Genomic DNA, 23,067 nt, shown 5'->3' with positions numbered 1-23,067 from the left:
GTTGTGTTCTGAAGTTTGCAAGGGTGTGAACTTGGCAGGGCAGCGATCAGCTTCTGGAGCTGCTTTCAGAAGCTTGTCTGTGTTTGGTTTTCAGAGATTTTGTGCAGTTAGCTGTGTGCAATGGCTTTTGTTTGTGTTCTCCTCCTCTGGGCTTCCTGGATGTGCAGGGGGTGTGTCTTGGGTGCTGAGCATTCTCAGCCATTATTTCTGGGAATATTTTTGCTCTCCCTTCCCCCTTGCTTCGGGACTCCACCTCTCGCGTGCGTGTTGGTGCCCCGTGTTTGCTGCAGGGCCTGTCAGTGGCCTGTATTTCTTCTGTCCGTCCTTTGGTTTACATCGCCCTCCCAGTCTAAGTTGGTTGACGCTTTTCCCAGTTCTAGTAAACTGTTGAGTCTCTCAATGGAGTTTTTCTTTGCAGTTGTGCTTTTTCCGCTGTAGAATTTCCTTTTGTTTCTGTTTCATGTTCTCTTTTTTCCTATTTATTTTAAGCATTGTTTCTTTTTAATTCTGTGAACATAGTTACAATGTCTGCTGTGAAGTCTTTGCTGTGTCTGCAGCTGGGCCTCACACAGGCACGTTTGTTGTTGAGTTTATTTGAGTCTTGGTTGCTGTTTATTCGGGTGCTTCCTAATATGTGGAGAAAAGTAGACTTTTAGGTGATGCACTGCAGCAGTTTTGGATAGGGTTCCCTGCCCCTTCTTGACTTGTTTTATTTGCTTATTTACCGGGTTAGTGACTTGGCTGTGGTGTCAGTGAAGTCTGTTTGTACCCCGCTGTGGGGCTCCTGGTGCGCCTCCTCCAGCGCTGCACAGCCCATGGGTGACAGCAGTTCCAGCAGCCTGTGGTTAGCAGCCCAGCTGTGACACCTCAGGTGGGTGACCGGAACCCACTGTCCTCAGCCTCCCGGGCTGGGAGGTGCTGGTGACTGCCCTTTCTCTCAGGATTCCACCTCTGGACTTGGCCACATCAGCACACTCGCCCACTCTGAAGGGTGGGGTGTGGCGGACTCTTGCTTCTCACTGAAGTTTAGGTCTTGTTGAAATGTTGCTGGCGGACTTGCTTAGGACAGTTTCCAGAGGCCTTTGCTGTGCGTCTTTGCTGGTCCTGGCAGTGCGGCTGTCTGCTGGGAAGCAGGTCTGTGGAGGCCTTGCCTGCCTTTGCAGTGTGTGTACCAGTGCCCGGGGCGCAGGCTAGGCTGTGTTCCTCCGCCCGGCCAGGCTGCAGAGCTCTGTGTTCCAAACACCAGCGTGGGACTGCTGCCCGGGTCAGGTCTTAGCCTCCACCCCACTAGTTGCTCTTTTCTCACTTTCTGCACCGGCTCACACGCTTCTCACCTTGGGCAGACTGTCCGGGTGGTTGGTGCGCGTGTGCTCGTCCTTTGGGGTTATTTCTGCTGCATCAAAGACCTGTGTGCATTTCAGCATGAATTTAGAAATAGGTCAGTGTCAGCAACAGTCAGCAAAGTTCACCGTTCTAATCTTTCTCCGTTGCCACCCGTGAGCTTGCCCGTCAGATCCGAAGTCTGCCCTTCGTCTGTTCTGTGTCGTCACCAGCACAGACAGTTCAGTGAGCACAGCTCTGCTGGCTCAGGATTCTAGAGATGTTGAGGTCCAAGGTCAAGGTGCCGATACCTGGTGGGGGCCGTCCTGTTTGGCAGACGGGCAAATGGAGGGCACAAGAGACAGGAGGGACAGAGCTCCACATTTTCTAAGAGCCCCCCCTCTGTAATGAGAAGGCTGCAGTGCGTAAAGTTGAGGGCAGCCCTCACCTCGGTGGCGCTCTGTGTGTGATTCCTGTGTGTGGGATGAGTTCCTGCCAGTGCTGAGAGCGAAGGCCTCTTACACATCGTCAGCAAAAGTGGCCTTCACCTTCTTCCTTGGCTGCCGTCTTAGGCTACATCTCAGGCACTGCCGCCTGGGGCTGGCCTATTGTTGCTAAAGCCTTTTTGGTAGTTGTTGAAGCCTTAGGACAAAGATTTGTGTGCAAATGTATTCTTTTTTGGAAATGTATTTTTACTGATTTCTGAGCATGAGCTGGAATGCTGCCTGCCCTGGGTCACCTACACCTCCTCTTAGTACCCCCAGGACAGGGCCACCCTGCGCCTTGAGTGTGGAAGGTCGCCTGTCTTTCCCCTGCCGTCCGTGCGGGCTCCTTGTCATGCAGACCGCGCGTGGGCCTGGAGATCAGTGTTCCCAGGGCATTGGCAGCTTGTGCTAGCTAGTTTTGCTTCCATTTGAAGCACTCCCATCATGGGCTAAAGGAAAGAAGAGATTGTTGATCAGGGAAAAAACTATAAACCTGTCCAGCTGTGTTACATAAATCCGTACGTGTTTTGATATTGGGGAATTATAAAAAGAAAGAACTCTGGTGTGTTTAGTCAAGGGTGACGTGCTTCCAACAATTGTACGTCACTGCGAATGCTGCTGAAATGTGGGGAGTGAACGCATGTAATTTAACTTGCTATGTTTCTGCTAGTTCAGGCTGTCAGCTGGGTGTTTTGGGTACATAAATCATGTTAGAGTGCTATAGAACTCTATTCTTATTTTCAGACACATTTGCATAGAACATATAAAGTTACATTGAAAGGGCTTGTGCGTTTTTTTAGAAGTAATTTTTTCTGATTTAAAAACCATGAAAATGTTGGGAAAATTCACCAGTTAGAAGAGAATAGAAACTTATCCACTGAAGTAAGTAGTGCCCCCTCAGGTTTGACATTCTGGTATTTTCCCAGAAAATCCCTGCTCATGGTCATTGTGTAGATACAGAGCTAGAATGTAAGTGCATCTGTCATTTTCAGTGTCTGTCACCAAATACCCGCCTCATAGACAGGGGAGTTGTTTAGCTCATAGTTTTGGAGGCTGGAAGTCCTAGATTGGGCAGCCCCATGGTCCGTCTTCCAGTGGGAACCGCAGGGTAGACAGAGACTGGTGGTAGTGGTGTGGGAAGAAGGCACGTGGCCAGGCAGTGGGTCACAAGCCACCCATTTTCACGACAGTTTGAATCCAGTTTAAACGCTTGTACTTTTTTTGGCAGTTTACCAAGTCTCTGCATTTTGCTGATCACCTTTTCAATAAAGTAACTCTAAACAGTTGCAGTAGTACTGAAGTCATAGGCACTGATGTTTTGTGTTCCCGGGGGCTGGATCCAGGACTCCTCTGGGTAGCAGAATCCAAGGATGCGCAGTCCATTATGTAAAGTGGTGTAGAGCTTGCACAGAAATTTCCCTGCCTCCTGTGTGCTCTGACTAGTCTCTGGGTGACACGCCCTGTGCCAGGCTCATGCTGTGCAAATAGTGACTACGCTGTGTTGACTAGACGTACTTACAGCAGAAGAGAAGTCTGTAAAGGTTCAGTGCAGCCCTCGCGGGGCTAAGTGCACCATCTGTCCCTGGTCAGCGGGGTCGCGGCTGTGGAGCCCAGTGCAGGGGGTTCAGCATCTCATCTGTCACAGAACAAACCTTCACCGTGGGAAACCCACAGCGAAGACTCTGGCCCCTGAGCTACGGTGCTTCTGTGTGAGCTGCTGAGTGGCAGCTTGCAGGTTATAGACTGCTCAGGTGTCCGCAGAGTGTGAGGCCTGACCAGCTCTGGGCGGGTGTGAAGATGCTGCCTGAACCCAGGTCTGATTCGAGTCTGTAAATGGTGGTGGCCAGAGGTGCGTGTCTGAGGCGGGTCACCCCTGTGCCCACACGTCCTTTCTGGCGTGCTGTGCGCACGCTGCCCCCACACAGGTCACTGGTGGTGCAGGCTTCGTGGGCTCCCACCTCACGGACAAGCTCATGATGGACGGCCACGAGGTGACAGTGGTCGACAACTTCTTCACAGGCAGGAAGCGGAATGTGGAGCACTGGATCGGCCACGAGAACTTCGAGCTCATCAACCATGATGTGGTGGAGCCGCTCTACATCGAAGGTGAGACCTGGGTGTGCTGGCGCAGCCACGTGGAGGGCGTGTCGTGTCATGAGTTTGAACCGGTCCGGCTGTACAGGGCCCTCTTGACGTCCGTAGGGAAGAACGGTTGTCATGGAGTGGGCCTCCGTTCTCGGTGTCACGCGCTCCCTGGGTGTTGAATTCGGGGGTTCTGTGTGGTGCACCTCTGGTAGGACCTGAATGAGTGGGTGCCTCGGGGTAGATCAGGGGGTGGCCTTAGCTGGTTGGGGCATTCGGCCAAGTCCTCTTGACTGGGCTCAGTGCCCTGCTCGTGAAGCCGGAGAGCTGCCTGGCCTTCCTTCCATGAGAGGACCACGTGGCTCCATACGCTGCACCTGGATCCGGGGCTTCCCAGCCCGGGTGCTGGAGATAGCCTGTGTGTCAGAAGCTTGTAGCGTTTCCCTGCAGCAGTGGGCACCCCTCCTGGCAGGCCTGATGCCAGGGCTGCCTGCCTGGGAGCCCGCACAGCTTCCGGGAGGAGGCTGGTGTGGAGCTGCTGTGGTCTGGGTCTCACATGTGCCCCAGGGCCGTGGGTTAGAGGCTCTGTCTGCCAGGTGGAGCCGCTGGTGGCCGTGGCAGGGCTTCCTGAGATTGCTGGGCTGCGCCCTGGAAGGGCTGCGGTGCCTGCCTGTCTTTCTCTCCCTGCGTCCTGCTCCGCCACATGCCGCACTCACTGGAGGCCCAGAGTGGGGCGCCTGTCGTTGTGGACCAGAGCCTCCAGGGCTGGGCCCACGTAATTCCTCTTCCTTTCCGAGTTAGCCGTCTCTGGTGTTCTGTTACAGTGGTGGGAAGCTGACCGGCACCAGTGCTGGAGTCCTCATGAAATTCCGCCTGTGAGTGCTAGAGGCTTCTGCAACTTTGCAAGTTCAGGAATCACAGTTGGGGCTGCAGTACAGGAGTTTTGCAGCGGCTCCCAAAAGATTTGTGCGTGTCTTCATTCCAGAGCCTGTGACTGTGCCCTTGTGGAAACGTGCACACCCTCAAGGCTCTCCAGGCTGGTCCAAGCTGGTTCTCGGGCCAGCGTCTCTTCAGGGGGGGTCCTGGGGTACACAGGTGCCCTAGGGAGAGGATGAGGCACGCTGGGCCAAGGTGCAGCTGCCAGAGGTCTGGAGAGTTGTGCCTGAGCCCATCCGCGCCTCCTTGGGCTCCTGGAGAATAGACGATGTCATCTCTGGGATGCTGTAGCTGAAGGAGCCACAGGAAGCTGTCAGCTGACTTTGAGGGACCCTGCCCTGCAGGTCCTCAGCGGTGCAGGCCAGGACAGCCACTAGGTCCTCCCGGGAGCCTGGGTGCTCCCTTAGGTCAGCCTGCCTATGGTCACAGGCTTCACATGGCCACGCCTGGATCCAGGCCTATGTGCAGTGAAGCACCCTGCCCTCACCACCGTCACAGACGGGGGATTCCCTGTCCACGGGCCCCTGGAAGTGCCCAGTATGCCTACCCTGCGGCCTAGTTAATCTCTTGGAAAGCTCTCCAGGGTTTATTATAAACGTCTTTGCAACCGTTTCCCCAGTAAACAGCTCACCTATGAGCCAGAGCAGACACCACGACAGCTCAAGGTGTGGAGTCTCCTCAGCTTGGGAGCTTGAGTATGGTCCTTGAAAACTACTAGCAGAAATAGCGTGCAAGAAGGTAGAAAATCAGTAGTTCAATGCAGCCTTCGCTTCTGAAAAGTGGGGCTTCTAACATGATTGACGAAGGAGATCCCAGTTGTTTCTTTTTCCCACTTTTAAAATTTGCTTTTATTTTGGACTCTTTCTTCATAGAGAGACTGTTAGCCATTGGGCGCAGGTTTAGCTGATTCTCCCAGTCTGGCTTGTTGCCTTTTCATTTCATTGAGATTTTATATTTTAATATAGTTTCATCTGTTCATGTTCCCCCTGCTATTTCTTCTCTTTCTCTTGTGCTGTAACCATCCCAAGGTTAGATGAACACTGCATGTAATCTAATATTTGTAAAACAGCCATGGTGTTTTTTGTGTGCCTCATTTGTAAACATTCGGTTACTTAATCTGCATGGAATCTGTTTTGTTGGAGCTGTGGCTTCTGAAGAGTCCACAGGTGATCTAGGTGGTATATCTGGTGGCCCACTTCCTGCCTGGCCTTCCTGGTGGGGGGCTGTGTGGTACGCTGAGACGGGCAGGTTTTGAAGGGTCCTACCACAGGTGCTGCTGCGTGCAGCTTTGCTGATACACCTGTGACTGCAGACTGAGGCGGAGACCGTGCTGGCGAGGCGGGGCGATGGGCCTTCTCACCAGCAGAGCGAGGGCTGGAGGCAGGCAGAGGTTCGGAGGCAGCGGAGCACCGGGGGTCCCAGCAAAGGGAAGCCAGGGAGATGCACCGTGGAGGGGACCCGTGCAAAGGCCCGAGCTGTGTGCCTGTGAGAGCCCAGACAACGCCCAGCTGACAGCCAGCGGGAGACAACACAGGCTGCAGCCTCCTAGCGCTGAGCGCACCAGTGTCCCAAGTCATCCCTGAAAAAAGGAGCCGGCCCTGGGGACCCCTGGCTCCACCCAGGAGAGGCAGAGCCGCGAGCCTGTGCGGCACTATGCCAACCTCTGACTGCGCCCCGCTGGCCCCGACAGGCGGCACACAGACCCCTGGCTTCATTCGGGGAGTGGAGGAAGTGGCCGTCGTGGCCCCCACAGACAGCTGCTCCTCTGTGGTCACGTGGTACGGTGTGACATCAGTATTGCTGAGGACCCAGAGCCCAGTGAGCTGCTGTTAGTAAGAAGTTTGTGTCCTTTAACTCTGCGCTTCAGCACCAGAGCTGAAGGTGTGAGGTCATCCCACCTCCCGGCAGGCAGGTGAGTCGCGAGGAGAGCCGCTGCTGGGGACAGGGCCCGGCCCGGGGCGGCGCCCGACTCTCGATGGCCTCCACGCGGAGGTTTCGGCTGTGCTTCTCGCCCTGCTGGTGGAGCGTCGGGGTGGGTTTCAGGCACCGTGGCCTTGCCAGTGGGGAGCCCGTTTGTGGCCTTCTCTGCGCCCACCTCAGCCCCACACCCTTGGAGGGTCCCGCTGTTGGCACTGGGGCTCTCCGAGGCTCATTCCTGGGCTCCTGCCCGGAGTGTGTGGGGTCATAGCCAGCTCGCTTGGCGGGAGTCAGCCTCCAGGGCGCCCCGCCCGGCATGCGAGCAGGTGCCATCGTCCCGCTCTGCTCCCACTGTCCACTCCAGCTCAGACTTGGAAACGTTGCGCCCACGCTGGGAGTGCTCTGGGCTGCAGGACGAGTTCCGGCACCCCCCACCCCACCCCTCCCAGCCTCGCCATGAGTAACTTTCCCCTCCATTGCGTTCCAGGCACACAAGCAGCAGCTCGCGCCTGGTTGTTTACTGCTGTGCTGAAGTCTCATTTCTCTCCCCTTGGCAACTCTGCCCCGGCTGGTGACGCCCATGGAGGATGGGCTGCAGAGGATGGGCTGCTCCTGCGCGTGGGCTGCTGCGGGCGTGTCCCTCAGGGCTGGGAGCAGCAGGGCGCTGTCAGTGCGGGAACGAGCCCGTGGAGCCGCCCTTGGGGAGCCCACTTGTTAGCCGGGCCCTGGGGGGCAGGCATCCTCAGCTGAGGGCTCCTGGGCCACGGAGCAGGGACTGTGGTCCCTGCGGGCTCGGGACCCTGCGTCTGTGTGCTCCCAGGTCGCCACGGGCCTGCCCTGCCCACCCCCGAGGCTGTGGTGAGGGAGCGGAGGAGGCCGTGCTGTTAGTGGTGCGGGGAGTGTGTGCCTGTCCCTGGGCCCGGGGCGTGGCGAGCCAGCCCTGTAGGTGACCAGCAGGAAGAGGGGCTGACTGTCCAGGAAGCTCCATCCTGGCTCGACTGCACCTGTGTGCAGAGATGGGTGTGGTGTGCCCCGCCTGGCTCAGGGCAGCACCCTGCTCTGTCTGGTGCTCCCTTGGAGGCCCTGGCCAGCCTCCACCCCAGCCTGCAGTAGTCGACCCCCCGTGGTCGGTGGTGCAGACCCACTGGTTCTAAGAGATCAAAGCCCGCACACCTCGGTGTGTGCTGTCCTCAGGGCCTGGGGCGTCCTGAGGGCCGGCAGAGATGCCAGTGCCCGCACCGCCGGGCTCCGCACACCCACGTGCGCTGTCCACTCAGTCAGAGCCTGTGTGGACGGGCTGAACCTGGACCCGGCCTGGCCTGCTGTGTGCCACACTGGGGGGACACAGGGTGACAGAGGCTCGGCCACATCTGGATCGGCGCTGCTGCCATACCCAGGCAGACGTGCGGCGTGGACCCAGCGTCCACTTTCCCTGGCCAGCTAGGTCCGGAGGTGCTTGGTGGGGCAAGGGCGGTTTTCCGTCCACGCCTGCAGCCCTGTTGCTTTGGGGCCCTGGTGGTGATGACATCCCACTGGGAGCCTGTGGGCAGGAAGCTGCTTGCCTCCCACAAGAGAGCGGGCGGGAGGAGGGGGCCCCTGTCCCCGTCCAGGGCCTGCGGTGCCCAGCCTGCCGCAGCCCGGTCCTGCTGGTCCACTCAGCAGCAAGGCGGGCAGGCGCGGAGGACAGGCTGGTGAGGAGCCGGCTCATCTGCGGGCGGTGCCGTGACAGAACTGTGCTTTCACTTTCGGCTGTGCATCAAGCCGCACAGCTTGGGAGGGGGTCACGGGGTTTCCTGAGAGCCAGCCCTGGTCTGTGGGAGGGCAGAGCCCCCGGGACTGAGTGACCTCGGTGGCCACCTCCTGGCACTGCCCTCCAGAGTGCACGCTCCAGCATGGGGCCCCCAGGGGCAGACCACATCCCCACCCCGCACCCGTTGTAGTGCGCAGAGAGGGGGTGGGAGGGGGCGCCAGCAGGGCTCACGTGGGGCTGCACCTTCTCATCCGGTCCCCAGCTCTGCTGCCCGGTGCCAGGCGTGTGTCCTGCCACCTGGCACTCACTGTAGTGGATGGATGGTTGTCTTGGGTGTGTTTGCCCGTTGCTGCCGTTTCCCTGGGAGAGGCTGAGGCCCTGCTGCGTGCAGGGTCGGGGGGACACAGCCTGGGCAGCGAGGATGCGGGTGTCTGTGTTAAACTGAGCGCCTGCACTCCAGGGGCCGTGTGGAGGCCGGGAGGTTCTGCCATTTGTGGCTTTCACGCCGGCCTCCTCGGCCGTCATCCCGGTGGGGGTCTTCGTGCAGGATGTGTAGACACAAACCAAAGCTCCCGCCCCAACTCTGCATCGTGTGCCTGCGTTGGGTTTGCCTCACACAGGCATTTACCTAGTGTCTCAGTTACTTTTCTCTCATTGCTGAGATAAAAGACCCGACACCCCCTGTTGAAGGGGAAAGCTTTTTTTAGCTCACAGTTTGTGAAGGTTTCAGCCCATAATCGGCTGGCTCCAAGGCAGGGTGGCACATGGCAGAGGAGAAAGTTCATGGCAGCAGAAGACAGCAAAAGCAGCAAGAGCAAAAGGGGGAGCAGACATGTATCTTTCTGGCCCTTTCATGCAGGCTGCTGGGATTAGGGCAGTGCCAGTCCAATCAGTGAACTGACCAGCAGTCACTCACCTATAATTCCAGCACTGAGCCATGAATCAGTCACAAGCTGTAGATTCAGCCACCTCTGAATAAGCCCATCTAAAATTGCTTGCGGCTTTGGGGGGACCTCTAGACACACTGTAACACCTAGATGTGCTTAATTCTGCCCCTGAAGTGGTCACTGTGACAGCTGACCGCTTCACCTGGGACAGACACCGGGAAAGCGAGCGACGCAGTTGTTGGGTCTCTCTGGTTACGGTGCAGGACCCTGCACCATGTTTACAAGTGCTCAGACTTCCCAGTGGGTAAAGATCTCCAGCTGCAATCATGAATGACCTTCTCTGAAAGACAACAGGTGGAAAACCAGAACTCGCGTGAAAGATCCACGAATGCCGTTTCTTTACAGTGTGACACGGAAGTCCTTTCAGGGCCTCCCTGGGGTGAACATGCCCTTTCTCTCTCGCAGTTGACCAGATCTACCACCTGGCCTCTCCAGCCTCCCCTCCCAACTACATGTACAACCCCATCAAGACACTGAAGACGAACACCATCGGGACGCTGAACATGCTGGGTACGTTGTCCTCGCCCCTCCGCGCGCCTGCCCCCCGAGCCCAGACACGGCAGCCCTGTGTCCAGGCAGGCGCGCTCCTAGGGCTGCAGGAGCGCGGGACCCGTGCTTGAAGCCTTGCCATCCTGCTGAGCTCTTTCCTCGCTGGGCCTCAGCTTTCACAGTTGGAGGTACAATAGCAAAACCAGAACAGATTGCTTTTTCTTGCATGATTTCACAGAAGAGACTGCTGGCCTCTTGCTGGACAGTTGGGGGCAGTGTTAGGAAAGGGACCCGTGAGTGACCAGATGTGCAGAGAGGGTAGGGTGCCGTGTCGGCGCTCAGAGCTGTGTCCGCCACCCTAGACTAGAGACCAGGAGGGGCCTGAGAGCCAGACAGCCCAGGGCAGGTGGCGCTTGGCCCAAGCATCGGTGACAGAGCAGAAGGCGACCGCTCCGAGAGGCCAGCACGGTGCGGGGCGCTGAGGGGAGGACTGGGACAGAGGCGAGGGGCCCCGGGCCAGGATGGGAATGGCACACGTGGGCCTTGGGCGGCCAAGAGCGGCTGTCGTTGGCTGCTTGGACAGGATGGTGGCTGGAACCCTGGAGGCTTGGGTGAGGGCAGCCACCCGTGCCCTCTGCCTGCCAGGGTGCAGTCGGAAGATACCAGGAGGACTGGGGACAAGAGTCCCTTCAGTCACACCTCACTAACCAACGGGCTCCGAGTGTCAAACCTTCGATGCCCTCTGAGGGGCCCTGGGTGCTTTTCTGGGTACTTCTGGTCCTCTTTTGGTCCAGAGCCATCCCTCGGGAATGGGTAAGGGCTGGGTGGTCAGACCCTCTGCTGGGCGGGGCTTGGCTTGCCCACAGCTGCTGTGCAGGAGTCCACAGTGTCCTGACTGCTTGCTTCCTGCAGGGCTGGCAAAGCGTGTGGGTGCCCGTCTGCTCCTGGCCTCCACGTCCGAGGTGTACGGAGGTGAGTGCTGGGTGCCCGGGCTCCCTCAGTACTGAGCTCCTTGCATCCGTCCCAGCCTGCGGGGCCCAGCCTTGCCTCCCTGCACACCCTGAGGAGTGCACCCTGTCACCTGCCATAAGGGCCATCCGGGAGCTCCATGGAAGGGGGTTCCCGTTCACGAGGACCTGTACCTGGCCTGGTGCCTGGCCGCTCCCTGAGTACAGGCCATGCGCTGGCCTTCAGAGCCAGCTGGCGCTGGCCATGTGCTGTCCTGCTGGGCCTCTGGAAGAACCACACATGGGTGGAAGCTGTGTCACTGCCTGCAGCCCCTGTCCTGCCCAAGGCTGCCTGGCGCTGGGGACGCTAAGCGGGAACAAGGGCCATGTCTCTGGGCCATGCTGGTCCTTGTCTCCTGGACGGCTGGGGAGAGCGCTGACTTCCCGTAGTGGAGCCGAGCTCCAACACGATGGCCTTCTTCTATTTCACATGATTGTTTTAGATAAGAAAAATGAGAAAATAAAAAGGTCAAATTGAAAGAGACATTTTTTTGAAGTAAGAGAACCAAATGCAAAGCAGGCAAAGCACATGGAGACTGCACAGCGTGTGGTTACATCCTTCACAGTGCCCGTGAAGAGCAGTGTGTGCTCCTCTTCGAGGTCCGGGGCAGCACGGGGACCCCTTGTTGGATGTCCCTCCACGCGGGGACTTCTCCCGGTTTGTCTCCCCCAGCCCACGTTTTACCTGCATATTTGCTGCTGTTCTCTGGGTTGTTTATTCTGGTAGAGCTGTTCTAACGTGTGAGAAACGAACCTTTGTTCTTTGGGAGCATTAGCTGGGCCCGTTCACCTTTCAGAATGCCGGCAAAGATAGAGACGACAAAATCATTCCTGACTGGACCTTTGCATTGCAGGACACTGGTTTCCCCAGAGTGGTTTTGTGAGGGGTCTTTTTAGAAGCCTGGCACCCAGGGCCTTCCAGCCCAGCTGGTGCCAGTGGAGGGCTGAGTAGCTGGCCAGCCTCTCTTTGTGTCTGCTCTGCCAGAAATTGAGGGCTGTCTTGTCTGGGCATGGCTTGCCAGCCCTGGTCAGAGAGCATGGCACATGGTCTCTGCAGGAAGCCCGCGGCCTTCTCCCCTCGGCCCTCTGCTCTCGTGTGGTGAAACTGCTGCTCTGTGCGGTGATTTTCAGCCACGCTGGTGGGCAGCAGCCCTGCTCTGCAGGGTCTGGAAGGCACACCAGCGCTCTGCGCCTCTTGATGTCCACCCTGGGCTGCGCAGGTGCTTGGCCGCACGAGCGCTGGACTGAGGGTGTCGTCAGCGAGACGACACCCTGCCGTCGCGGCCCCGTATCTTCTTCCGGATCTCTCGGCAGAAGTGTGTGCGTTCGCCTCTGCTGTGCCTGTGCTCAGAGGAGGTGTCTGGGTCTCGCTGGGGCTGAGCTAGGTCTGGGCTCACGGTCCAGAACTCGCGCTAGGAAAGGCTCTGCCGCTCGGTCTCGGGAAGCGAGCTGCGCCCTGCAGATCTGAAAGGGGACTGATGTGCACTGCAGGGACGGTGGCATCTGGCGGACACTGTCCTGCTGCCCACCCTGCCTGGGCCTCTGGAGCGCCCTGCCCGGCCTGAGCCCTGCTCTGTGACAGCGCATGGGCGGTCACCGTGTTCCAGGGATGCAGTGTCCTTCAGGTTGTCTTTACATTTCATAAACATACAGCTAGACCAGATGCTTCTGCATGCAGATCATTTGTGTAAAAATGTAGACGTTAAAACAGTTTATGGAGGAGAGGAAGACAACTGAGAGACGCTGACCTGCTTTCCTCCCTGTAAGATGCCCCTTCCCAATCAGTGCTGGGGACATGTGTCCCTCGGAGGGAGCGTCCAGAGCTCTGCTTCGTTTCGTAAAGATGCATCGTCCTTGTGAGCTGGGAAAGCTCGGAAAATGAAAACCCAGACTTCCTTCCTCCACCCACAGATCCCGAGGTCCACCCGCAGAGCGAGGACTACTGGGGTCACGTGAACCCTATCGGCCCGCGGGCCTGCTACGATGAGGGCAAGCGGGTGGCAGAGACCATGTGCTACGCCTACATGAAGCAGGTGGGTGGTGGAGCCCGGGTTCCCCGAGCGGTATGGGGCACTGAGACAGGTTCGGGGGCGGCGGCAGCGTGCACCAAGTGTCGGTGTTCTTGTGCTGACCAGGGTTGCCTGAGGCTGGCTCAAGGCTGGGGTCCAGCAGCGGGCGGGTGCTGGGCGCCGTGGCCTCCTTGTGTCCTTTGCCCCCGCCAGCTGATGAGGGCCTGGTTTACTCTGAGGCTGTCAGGTAGAAGAGTTCTCTGGAGTGTGAGCTGCGCTTCATCTCTCCAAGAAAGCCCCCCGTGACTGACTTGCAGCATGGAGGCTGGGAAGGAGTTTCTGTGAGGGGGTTCGGGTGGAGCACGCGTCCCCTCGGGAGAGCAGATGTTGCCGGAGGAAAGGGGGCAGCAAGTTTTCCGGCATGGCCGCTGTCCCGCAGCTTCTTGGCCACAGAGCCATGCAGTCTGAGTTTCTGTGCTCGGTCTCCAGTTGCCCAGGGTTCCGATGAGCCTGTGACAGAATCAGAACACGAGAGCTGTTTCTCTCGATTGAAAAGCAGACTCCTCTGTTGCGCTTCCCCCCAGAGTGCTGAAGATACGCCCGGGGAGAGGAGGCCGCCCCGCTCTGTCCCCTCCATCCCCTCTGTCCCCTGCGCCCCACCTGCCCGCACCTCACCCCTGCCCTCTGTTGCAGGAGGGCGTGGAGGTGCGAGTCGCCAGGATCTTCAACACCTTCGGGCCGCGCATGCACATGAACGACGGGCGCGTGGTCAGCAACTTCATCCTGCAGGCGCTGCAGGGCGAGCCGCTCACGGTGGGTGCCATCGCCGCCCCGCCCGGATCAGGTCACCGTGAGTAGGAGGGGCGCCCCAGCCTCTGCTCACATAGCAGTCACATGTCACCCCGCCTCTCATCAGGGTAGAAGAAGGCGGGCAGCACGGCGCCAGCCCAGCGGAGCACAGGAGTGCCCGCCGTGCGACTGCTGCACCTTTGCCCACGTGCAGCCCAGGCCGAGAAGCACGGGAAAGGGGTGCCGGCCTCATTGCCGCCCCCGGCCACGGGCCTCTGCCTGCTGTGCCTCGGCTTTAAGGGCAGGAAAGGGGATTACTAAGGCTATGGCCAGCCTGCACCCCGTGCCCACCCAGGCTCCCAGAGGTGCTGCCCTGGGCCCTGCCGCTCGTGCGTCACCTGGGCCTCAGCTGGGGATGCTTCAGCCCCGTGTTCTGATGGGCGAGCCCTGCAGCACACCTGACAGTGGGGGGCGGGGAGGGCATCCAGACTCGGTCACGGTCCCCAGACTCCAGACAGCACCCAGGATGCTGGGAGGCCCTGGAGGAGGCGGACTCCTGCCTGGCCACCTTGAGGGAACCTTCTCACTGCTGGGCTTGACCTTGAATACAGTATGTGTCCCAGCCTTGTCCCCTCCTCACAGGGTTCTGTTTCCAGGTCACCCCAGGATTCCTAGGCCATTCCCCGGGCCAGTGTGGGGTCTCCCAGCCTCACTGTCGGTTTCCTTCCAGGTATATGGATCTGGGTCACAGACAAGGGCGTTCCAGTACGTCAGGTAAGGCTGGCCTGGCCCTGGCTGGAGCGGGACGCGGCGGGCAGCTCAGCCTCTTGTGTGCATTAGTGACCTCTGCTGGTGTGAAAGTTAGGACGGGAAGGTCCCGCTGGTCTGTGTTCACAGTTTAAGTGAGATTCATGCCCATCCGTTCTGGCTCCTGAGCTGTCCTGTGCTGCCACCTAGTGTTGTGTGGGTAGAGCTGCCTGGCCCTAGGGTGACGCGGCTTTCGGCTACGGGACACCCTCATCCCCCAACAGACCCGAAGGTGGGACTCCGACTCCGTTTAAACATGGTCTTCTACCAGGCGTGGTGACACACACCTGTGATCCCAGCACTCGGGCTGTGAGTTCACAGCCAGCCTGAGCTATGTAGTGAGACCCTGCCTCAAAAAAACTACAAAAATAAAGCACAAAACCCAGTCGGGTAGCGAGTCGTAGGAAGGAACGAGATCAGGCTGTGTCCTGATGGCAAGTTCGGGGCTGAAGCTAACTGCTCCCTAGGACAGCGTCACGTGGCAATCTTCCTGGCCTCCGCGGCCCGTGCGGTGGTGGTGAAGGCAGCACGCAGGCTGGCTTCCGAGGCGAGACGCAGCGTTACGGCTGGTGGAGCGCAGGCTGCCACGGTGCAGCCGGCGCAGGGTCTGAGTTCCCGGGTGCGTGAAGCAGCAGGCAGTCTGGCTCTGTCGTTTGGCCCCGTGTATTTTTGCTCTCATGCAAGTACCCCTGAGGCCCATCCACCAAGAAGTGCTCGTGGCCTGGGCCACCCCAGGGTGCTGTGCCCTGCCCCCACCTCCACAGGCGCCCCAGACTTCGTCGCCTGGGTCAGGGCCTGGGTAGACATCTTGGAGGACACCGGAACCCGTGATAAAGAAAATTTTAAAATGCCCACAGCCGTATAGGTTTTTCCTGAAATCATTTACCATTTCTTGATTTGTCCCAAAAAAGCCGTGAAGAAACATCCATTAGGGTATTTGCTCCCTGCCGCTAGGAACTTTGGGAACAGGGCAGAAAGCCTGTGGGTGAAGCACCACAGGCCATATGCGCCCTACTGTGGGCTCGTCCTGGGCAGCAGCTCCTGGGTCCTGTGCAGCCTCTCCCTGGGGACCAAGCCGGGCACAGGTGGAGAGCTCCCCGGGACCCCGCCCACAGTGGGGCCGCGTTGCGGCTCTGTCTGTCCTCAGTGACGCAGCCCACCCAGGCTCCCTTGGCCCCAGGCGGCTCCTTCCCGCAGCCTCGATGTCCGCTGCTAGGACCTCTGGGCCAGACCGGCTCCCCCGCTCGGTGGGTGCAGGACTGTGGGGGAGCATGACTGCGTCCTCTGCTTGGTGCTCACGGTGTTCCAAAGGCTGCACTCCCAAGAGTCACCTAAGCAGCCTCAGATAACTACTGTGGAGCCGGGGTAATGCGGAGAGTACTTTCAGAACCCCGTGGTGCTGTGCCTAATAGTGACCCGGCTCAGCGAATTGTGCCCCCGGGCTGCCCTGAGAGTAAGCTTGTCCCCTGGCTGCTCTCGCACACCCCAGAGCCTGAGCAGCACCCTGAGAAGCACAGGCACGAACCCTGTGGAAATCTTTCTCTGTGACCTGCCCGCCACCGCCTGGGAGTGGGTCCAGAGAGGTGACGGGCCCTCAGGAGCTGTGCTACCTTCGGGCCAGCTCTTCAGGACCCAGCTGAGATCGTTCGCTGACCACAGTTCTGCCACTTCTTAACAGGCTGCTTTTGTAGGAACTGGGAGTCCTTTATGTCAGTAAAGATGCGTGGCCTCTGGATGGTAGTTTCTACACTAGCTCAATTGTTCCCGAGGCCAAGGCGGCGGGCAGCCACCCGGAGCCCCGTGCCATCCCATTGACATCTTGGCACGACCGTGGGTGTGTCCTCATTCACATAGCAAACGCATGCTGCATTCTTCTAAAAATTTAGGTCACTTTGTCAAAGTGACACGTTTAAAGAGCCGCAGGTGAAATGAGTGTGTTCTCTGCAATTCTGATCTTAAACTTCGCCAGCTCGTTGTGGGAAAAGTGCATGGCCTCCCCACCTTCCGTGTGGATGACTGCTCCAGGGCAGCAGCCTCTGACTCTGCCCCACACCCACTGAACGGCAGCTTTCCTGTCGCTGCGGCCCCGTGCGGCCGGAGCCCTAGGAGGATGCTGTGTGCTGGAGCGAGCGCCGCCACGGCGATGAAGTGACTTTGCAGAGCGCTGGGACTGGCATCTGCAGTTACCTGTGCGAGTGCCGCTGAGCGGGTTCATGTGCACGGCCCGGCTGTTGAGGATGAGAAAGCAGAAGTGCCTTGTTTACCCCACTTTGCAAAAAAGTCAGTACTGTGTGACGGGGGTTTTCGTCAGTTTACCACGACCATAGTGAGCTGGTCCTCCCTGGCAGGAGGAGGGGGTTTCCAAGTGGACGTCCTTGGGCCGCCAGGACAGAACGTTCCTGATGTCCCGGAGAGACTCAGGGCAGGTTCCTGTGACCGCAGGGAGTGTCATTTTCACAAAGTAACGTTTTCTTAACGGAGCCACACTTAAAAGCTTCTGAAACTAAGAGCCAAACTTGGTAAGCGGGAGCTTGCGTACTTCTCTCCACCCCCAGGGCCCCGCGATCACAATGCACTTGACAGACCCGACTCCCGACGGCTCCACGCGGGCTTTCTGGGGCAGCGGGTGGAGGCGTGTCCGCCGGGTCGAACACCGTGCTGTTCAGCCTTGTCTGTGATTCGCCAGTGTGGGACGGCATACTGGGCTCCACCCACCTCAGCAGCTCTGACTTTCTGGAATAACCACCTGCTTCCGTACTGGTGCGCAGACACGGGCACGCATCAGTGTGAGCTCCCCCGGAGGCGTCTGAGGCGCCTTCTTTGTGGCTGTGCCTCTTCAAGCCTGTCTCTGGTTTGTGGTCGAGCACTTAGCAGCACACAGAGTGGCAGCTCCACCCATCGCCACCTCCATCCCGTGTATGGTCTCCACCCCCTGCCCAACACGAATCCCAGAGGTCACCAGTGTCATTTCCTCCACGAGCGCCTGGCGCCATCAGCGCCACCCTGAGTTGCAGGGTGTTTTGCCGGTGGCTTTCCGTGTGGGCTTTGCTTTGGGGGTGGCTGAGAGCTTCCTTCCGGGAGGGCGGGTGCGGCACGCAGGAGCCTTGCAGTGGGGCTCCTCACCTCCCGCTTCTCTTCCAGTGACCTGGTGAACGGGCTGGTGGCACTCATGAACAGCAACGTCAGCAGCCCCGTCAACCTGGTGAGCAGCCACCTGGGCTCCCCTGGGCCGGCGTTAGGGGCTCTGTGGCTGGGATGGAGGGTGGCTGCTGTGGTCCTTACTCTTATAACCGGAAATCGTGTGTTCCTCAGGGGAACCCCGAAGAACACACCATCCTGCAGTTTGCCCAGTTGATCAAGACCCTCGTTGGTAAGTAGGACAGACGGTCGTTGGGTCAAACTGCCTGCGCTTGCCTGCCACCGACAGCACCGGGGCCAGGGTAGTGGGACACAGAGGGTGTTGGCCAGAGCAGAGCTTGTTACCTGGAGCACTTGACCGCTTTCCAATTCTTTACCTGGTAGAGACAGAAATGGGTGGGTGTATCAGTCAGGGTTTATTAGAGAAACAGACATAACTCAAGATACTACAAGTGTACAAGAAATTATAAGTCTGGCTTACAGTGGTCAGCCACAGAGCTGGATGAGGAAGCGTGCAGAGGGTGTCTGCACGCTGGAGATGGAAGAGCCCAGCCCCGGGCCTGGAGCTCACTGCAGTGTCCGTGCAAGTCTGTATCAGGAGGCTGATGGGTCTGCGACGGAATGTTGAAGAATCTACGACGAAGGCCAGAGAGCCTACACCAGAAGGCTGAAGAGTCCCAGGCAGAAGCCAAACAGTCTGCACCAGAAGCCAGGAGACGACCAAGCGGATGGCGAGACCAGAGCTCCTCCGAAGAACCAGCAGCCAGTCCTTCCTCAATTCCCTTTTTTTATGCAGTCTATCTGCTCTGGGAGGTGGGGGTGGTCCTCTACCCTCACAGCCTCTGCATGCCTTCCCCTTGCACAGGCTCAGGATGAATACAAAATATGCGCCCTGGCTCCCTGCTGAGTCACATAGTTAACTCCCTAAACTTCTCAAATTAACACAATAAACAACAGCCCAGAAGGGAAAGGGCGTGTCCTTTTCACCCCAAGATGCAGAACTGCTGAGTCAGTTAGCCAAGCCTCTAGACTCCCCAAGTTGATACAGTGTATCAACCATAACAGCCAGCATTGTCTTGCTGAGATTCCTGTGTTGGGCCTGAGACCTCTGACAGGGACTGGGTCGGGTGGCCCTGCACCTCCAGGTCACTTGATTTGATTTCCAACGCTGATCCTGGTGAGACTAGGATTTCAGAGAGGAGGGAGTGATACAATCTGTAGGTTTCCAGCATGTCTGCAACTTTCTGCAGCCTGGCCGGGCTGAGACACGGCACTGTGTGACCTTGGGGTGGCCCCTGTCCAGCTTTGCTCAGCCAGGAGATTGCTGGACGTGCCCTGGGGTGAGGTGAGGCGGGACGCCCGGGATCCTGCCCTCGCCTGAGCCCTCTCATGGGGCCTGCTCTCTGGGACTGACGGAGTTGACATTCAGGACCTGAGCTGGGCTGGGCCTGGGTAGCAGAGTGGCCTGTGAGGACTGCAGACCTTGGGGGTGGGCTCGCCGCGGCATCAGACCACTGTGGCTCTGCCCAGCTCGGCCAGCTGGCCCCATCCTGCAGGGCAGCGGAGGCCGTGTGTCCTGGTCGCCAGCAGTGGGCAGGTCTTGCTGCACCAGCCCGTCCAGCGGTGGTCCCAGGCTTTGTACAGGGTCTGTCTGTATCTCCCCAGTGAGGCAGGACTGCTTGAGTCCTGCTCTGTGGCCTGAGGGTCACGGAGCTGTGTAGACGAGGCCCAAGTGTAGTCCACGGTGCAGTTGGCTGTGCGGCGGGAGCAGCCCCAAGCGAGCGGTCTGGGTCCTCGCTCACGTCTCGTTGCTCACACACAGGTAGCGGGAGCGAAATTCAGTTTCTGTCCGAAGCGCAGGATGACCCACAGAAGAGGAAGCCGGACATCAAGAAGGCAAAGCTGATGCTGGGCTGGGAGCCCGTGGTGAGTGGGGGTCCCGGCCGCAAGCCCTGGTGCTCTTGGGGGCCCAGGAAGCGCAGCCTTGGTGCACGCCCCAGAGGGCTTCTCCCGTCACCAGCGGTGCTGGGCCACTCCCCGGAACCACTCGCTGGCGCCATCATGAAGAGGGCGGGTCCCCGGCGCTGTGACTGGGTGGCCCCAGCCAGAGGGAGTGAGGTGCCGCCCGCCTCCCAGGCCCCAGCTGAGCGGACTTGGTCTCCTTCCCGCTGCCCGCTCCTCCCTGTAGGGCGCTGCGTGCCCCGTTCCCTTCCTGCAGAGGCAGGACAGGCCCGCTGTGGTGTCCCCCGCTGTGGTGGTGTCCTCCCTTGTCCCTGCGGCGTGACCTCATGCTCAGTGGAAGTGGAGGTGCTGGCTGGACATGAGGTGCCCTGGGTGTGAGCAGTGGGCGCTGCCGCCTCTGTCGGGTGCAGTCAGAGGCAGGGATGCACCCAGAGCTCACCTGGCCACAAGTGCCCGTCACAGCAACCCGAGCAGGGGTGCAGCAGCATGGAGCCCTGGGGCCGTCGAGTCAGCCGTCCTCCTCTCCCTGGGGTGGCTGAGCCCAGGGTGCAGACGGAAGTGAACATGGAGGGCGCCCGGTGTGTTGGCCGCGGTGCCCCAGCGTGTAGCAGGCACAGGTGCAGGGCTCCGCGGTGCTGAGGGGAGGGATTTGCGGCGGCCCCTTAGTCAAGAGAGCCTGAATTTGAAGCGAAATCTGCGGAACACGGCTAATGCCGTCCACCCTGCAGGAAGCTGGGTGCATCCGTTAGGTGAGCTGTGTGCTCGCTGGGTCTCAGGCACGGGGCATCTGCCATCGTCAGCGCCCCGCTGGCGCTTGCTCCTGAGGAATGTTGAGGGAGTCGGGGCAGAGGAAACGTGGACGTCTTCCCCTAATGTATGCGTGTGTAGCAGCTTGTTGAGGTGTGCTGGCCATTCTCACTGCTGGGGCCCATTTTGAACTGGAGGATCTGGGTTTTCCTGCTTCTGAGCTGTTGAGCTCCTCATATGCCCAGCTGCAGCCCCTTCTCAGGTGTCCGTGTGTAAACACCCTGCCCGTGCCCAAGTGGTGCCCCCCTGTGACCGTGCCCCTGCTGGGCAGAGTACGGATGCGCTGAAGTCCCCTCTGCCTGCCCGCCTTAGCTCCTGTGCTCGGAGCCTGCCGAGCTCGCGGCGCGGGAGCAGCACGCAGCGCCGGCCCGCGTGAAAATGCGCGGGTCGCTGGGCTGGGCTGCCTCCAAGCTGTGCAGCCATCCCCGCCGTCAGACGGAGCCCACGTCCAGCGGCTCCTGGGACCTTCGGCAGGACCCGGGCCAGTGTTCTCCAAATGCTGGTTTGTTTGGGTTTTGAAGGGTGTAGTTTGAAGCCAGAGCCTACACGCTGAGCTACCCACGCCCTCTTTTATGTTTTATTTTGAATCAGAGTCTTACTAAGTCGCTCATTTGCCCAGACTGGACTTGAACTTGAAGTCTCTCTGCCTCAACCTCCCTTAGTGCTAGGATTTCACTTCTCTTTAGACTGAGAATTAGCAATTCGGTTGAGCCCCGTTTTCTGTCTGCTGACGGCAGCTTTACATGCTGTGGGGGTGTCGAGGACCCCTCTCAGGGGGAGGTGGAGTGCGGTGCACTCCCCAGCAGATGCAGAGGGCTGATGTCGCAGGGAGGGCCACGCTGTGGGTCAGGTGCCAGAAGGATGCACCCTCCCTTCGCTGCGAAGAGCGTTCCCTCTGAAGGAACGGCCCATGCAGGATGCTGACTGTGAGCTTCGTGCCTGAGTGGGAGGTGAGGGGTCTCTCGGGGCCAGAGCGCCATCATGCCTGGCACAGTGCGTTCTGAAAGCGGCCGCAGTGGTCTCAGCGGCGTGGTTTTGTGGCTCACAGAGGTGGCTGAGGGCCTCTAGCCAGCCATCACCTCCTGTAGCTCTCCCCTCTGCAGCCGCTCTGTCTGCCCGGGTGACGCTTCTGCTCTCTGTCCCCAGGTCCCGCTGGAGGAAGGTCTGAACAAAGCCATCCACTACTTCCGCAAGGAACTCGAATACCAGGCCAACAACCAGTACATCCCCAAGCCCAAGCCCGCCAGGATCAAGAAGGGCCGCACGCGGCGGGCCTGACGCCCGCACCCTCGCTGACCTGGGCTTGTCTTGTTTCTTGTTGAAAGACCTCAAACAGGTGTCATGAAAAACAAACTGGAATTCGGTTCCGAAGCTTGCTTTAAAGACACGGACGTGCCTAAAAACTCCCAGAAACTGCGGACTCTGCCTTGCACTTTCTGAATCTTTTTATGTGCAGCAGCCTAGGTGCATCTCTGCGTATTCTCAAGTTTTTTACCTTGCTGTGAGAGCCTGTGTCATGACTGTCATTGACAGTTTTATTTTCTGGTTTCTTTGTGAAGCTGAAAAGGAACATTCAATGGGATGAAAATGCCGAGTTTATTTATAAAAGTGGGTACTTACCAATGGGATGCTATTCTCTGCAGCAGGAAGAAAAACCAGCGGTGTTGTCAGGGGGCAGCGCAGCGGCTTTCATTGTCAGAAAGACGAAGAACTGCGTTGAGAGCTTTATGTTTCTTTTTTAATTCGGAATTTTTCCAAGACCTACCTTTTAGTTGCAGACTTGACTTAGAAACATTTCTGTGGGTCACCACAATCAAGGAGATCTGAAATCACTACTGCGTTGTGCTGCGTGTTTCGGGGCGGGAGGGACAGAGTTTTAAATATTCTTGGTTAACCGTGGATAAATATGCTATTTTAATAAAATACTGAGATTTGCCAGTCGCGGGCTTTGCAGGGTTGCCTTTCTGCTTCACGTAAGGCTTTGTTGGAGAATTTAGTCTAAAAGAAAGTCCTGAAGACATCTAGGCTTGTGCAGTGTGCAGTTTGGGGTATGGACAGGAAACCATTTGTGTCGCTTGGGCAGAACCTGTGCTTGCAAGCCCTTGGGGCCAGAGAGTGTCAGCGTGCAGAGGTCTGGGGTGAGGGAGCATTCGTATGGACTTCACTGGCTGAGGTCCCTAACCCTGGGCTCTGAGATACTCCAGCTCGGGGCTGCTTGGAGCTGATCCCCAGCGAAGGGAAACGGCAGAAAAGTGCAGAAAGCCCAGCCGGGCAGGAAGGACTCAGAAGAGTGGGCTGGGCTCGAGCAGCTGCCATCCTCGCAGGTGGGCACGGAGGCCAGGGCCCACACCAGGACCTCCAGGAGCAAGCAGCACCCGCAGCCCCGAGGCCTGCAGGGCCACCCTTCTCTGGGGCACCCGGAGGCGGGAAGGTCGGAACTGTCTCCTGGGGCCCAGGCTGCCCTCCACAGGCCCCTGCAAGGCCACCTCTGCGTCCTGACCTCTACGAAGCACTGCGCAACTGCTCCAGCCGTGTCCCAAGCAACCAGGCACCCTGGGTGACATATGGGTGGGGTGGTTCTGCCAGCACACAGGAAGCAGGAGTGACAGTTCTCAGCGCTGC

General features: G+C 58.8%; 1 protein-coding gene across 3 annotated transcripts in view; it reads left to right on the top strand.

Annotated features, from left to right (window-relative positions):
• Uxs1 (UDP-glucuronate decarboxylase 1) overlaps nucleotides 1–22,386 on the top strand; it is a 45,295-nt gene extending 22,909 nt beyond the window's left edge. For all 3 annotated transcript variants that reach the window (XM_005400792.2, XM_013522787.1, XM_005400793.2), the window contains exons 6-15: nucleotides 3,731–3,911; nucleotides 9,843–9,947; nucleotides 10,839–10,898; nucleotides 12,845–12,966; nucleotides 13,636–13,755; nucleotides 14,462–14,505; nucleotides 17,680–17,740; nucleotides 17,851–17,908; nucleotides 19,499–19,602; nucleotides 21,592–22,386. In XM_005400792.2, the coding sequence (XP_005400849.1) occupies nucleotides 3,731–3,911; nucleotides 9,843–9,947; nucleotides 10,839–10,898; nucleotides 12,845–12,966; nucleotides 13,636–13,755; nucleotides 14,462–14,505; nucleotides 17,680–17,740; nucleotides 17,851–17,908; nucleotides 19,499–19,602; nucleotides 21,592–21,723 (987 nt within the window). In that variant the 3' untranslated portion in view covers nucleotides 21,724–22,386. The remainder of the gene's footprint in view (nucleotides 1–3,730; nucleotides 3,912–9,842; nucleotides 9,948–10,838; nucleotides 10,899–12,844; nucleotides 12,967–13,635; nucleotides 13,756–14,461; nucleotides 14,506–17,679; nucleotides 17,741–17,850; nucleotides 17,909–19,498; nucleotides 19,603–21,591) is intronic.
• Nucleotides 22,387–23,067: the final 681 nt, after the last annotated feature.

The sequence above is a fragment of the Chinchilla lanigera genome, unplaced genomic scaffold (genome assembly GCF_000276665.1).
Source record: "Chinchilla lanigera isolate Chin_1 unplaced genomic scaffold, ChiLan1.0 scaffold00069, whole genome shotgun sequence".
NCBI classification, from domain to species: Eukaryota; Metazoa; Chordata; class Mammalia; order Rodentia; family Chinchillidae; genus Chinchilla; species Chinchilla lanigera.
The sequence above is the reverse complement of the archived record's forward strand: the minus strand, read 5'-3'. Positions and strand labels throughout refer to the sequence as shown.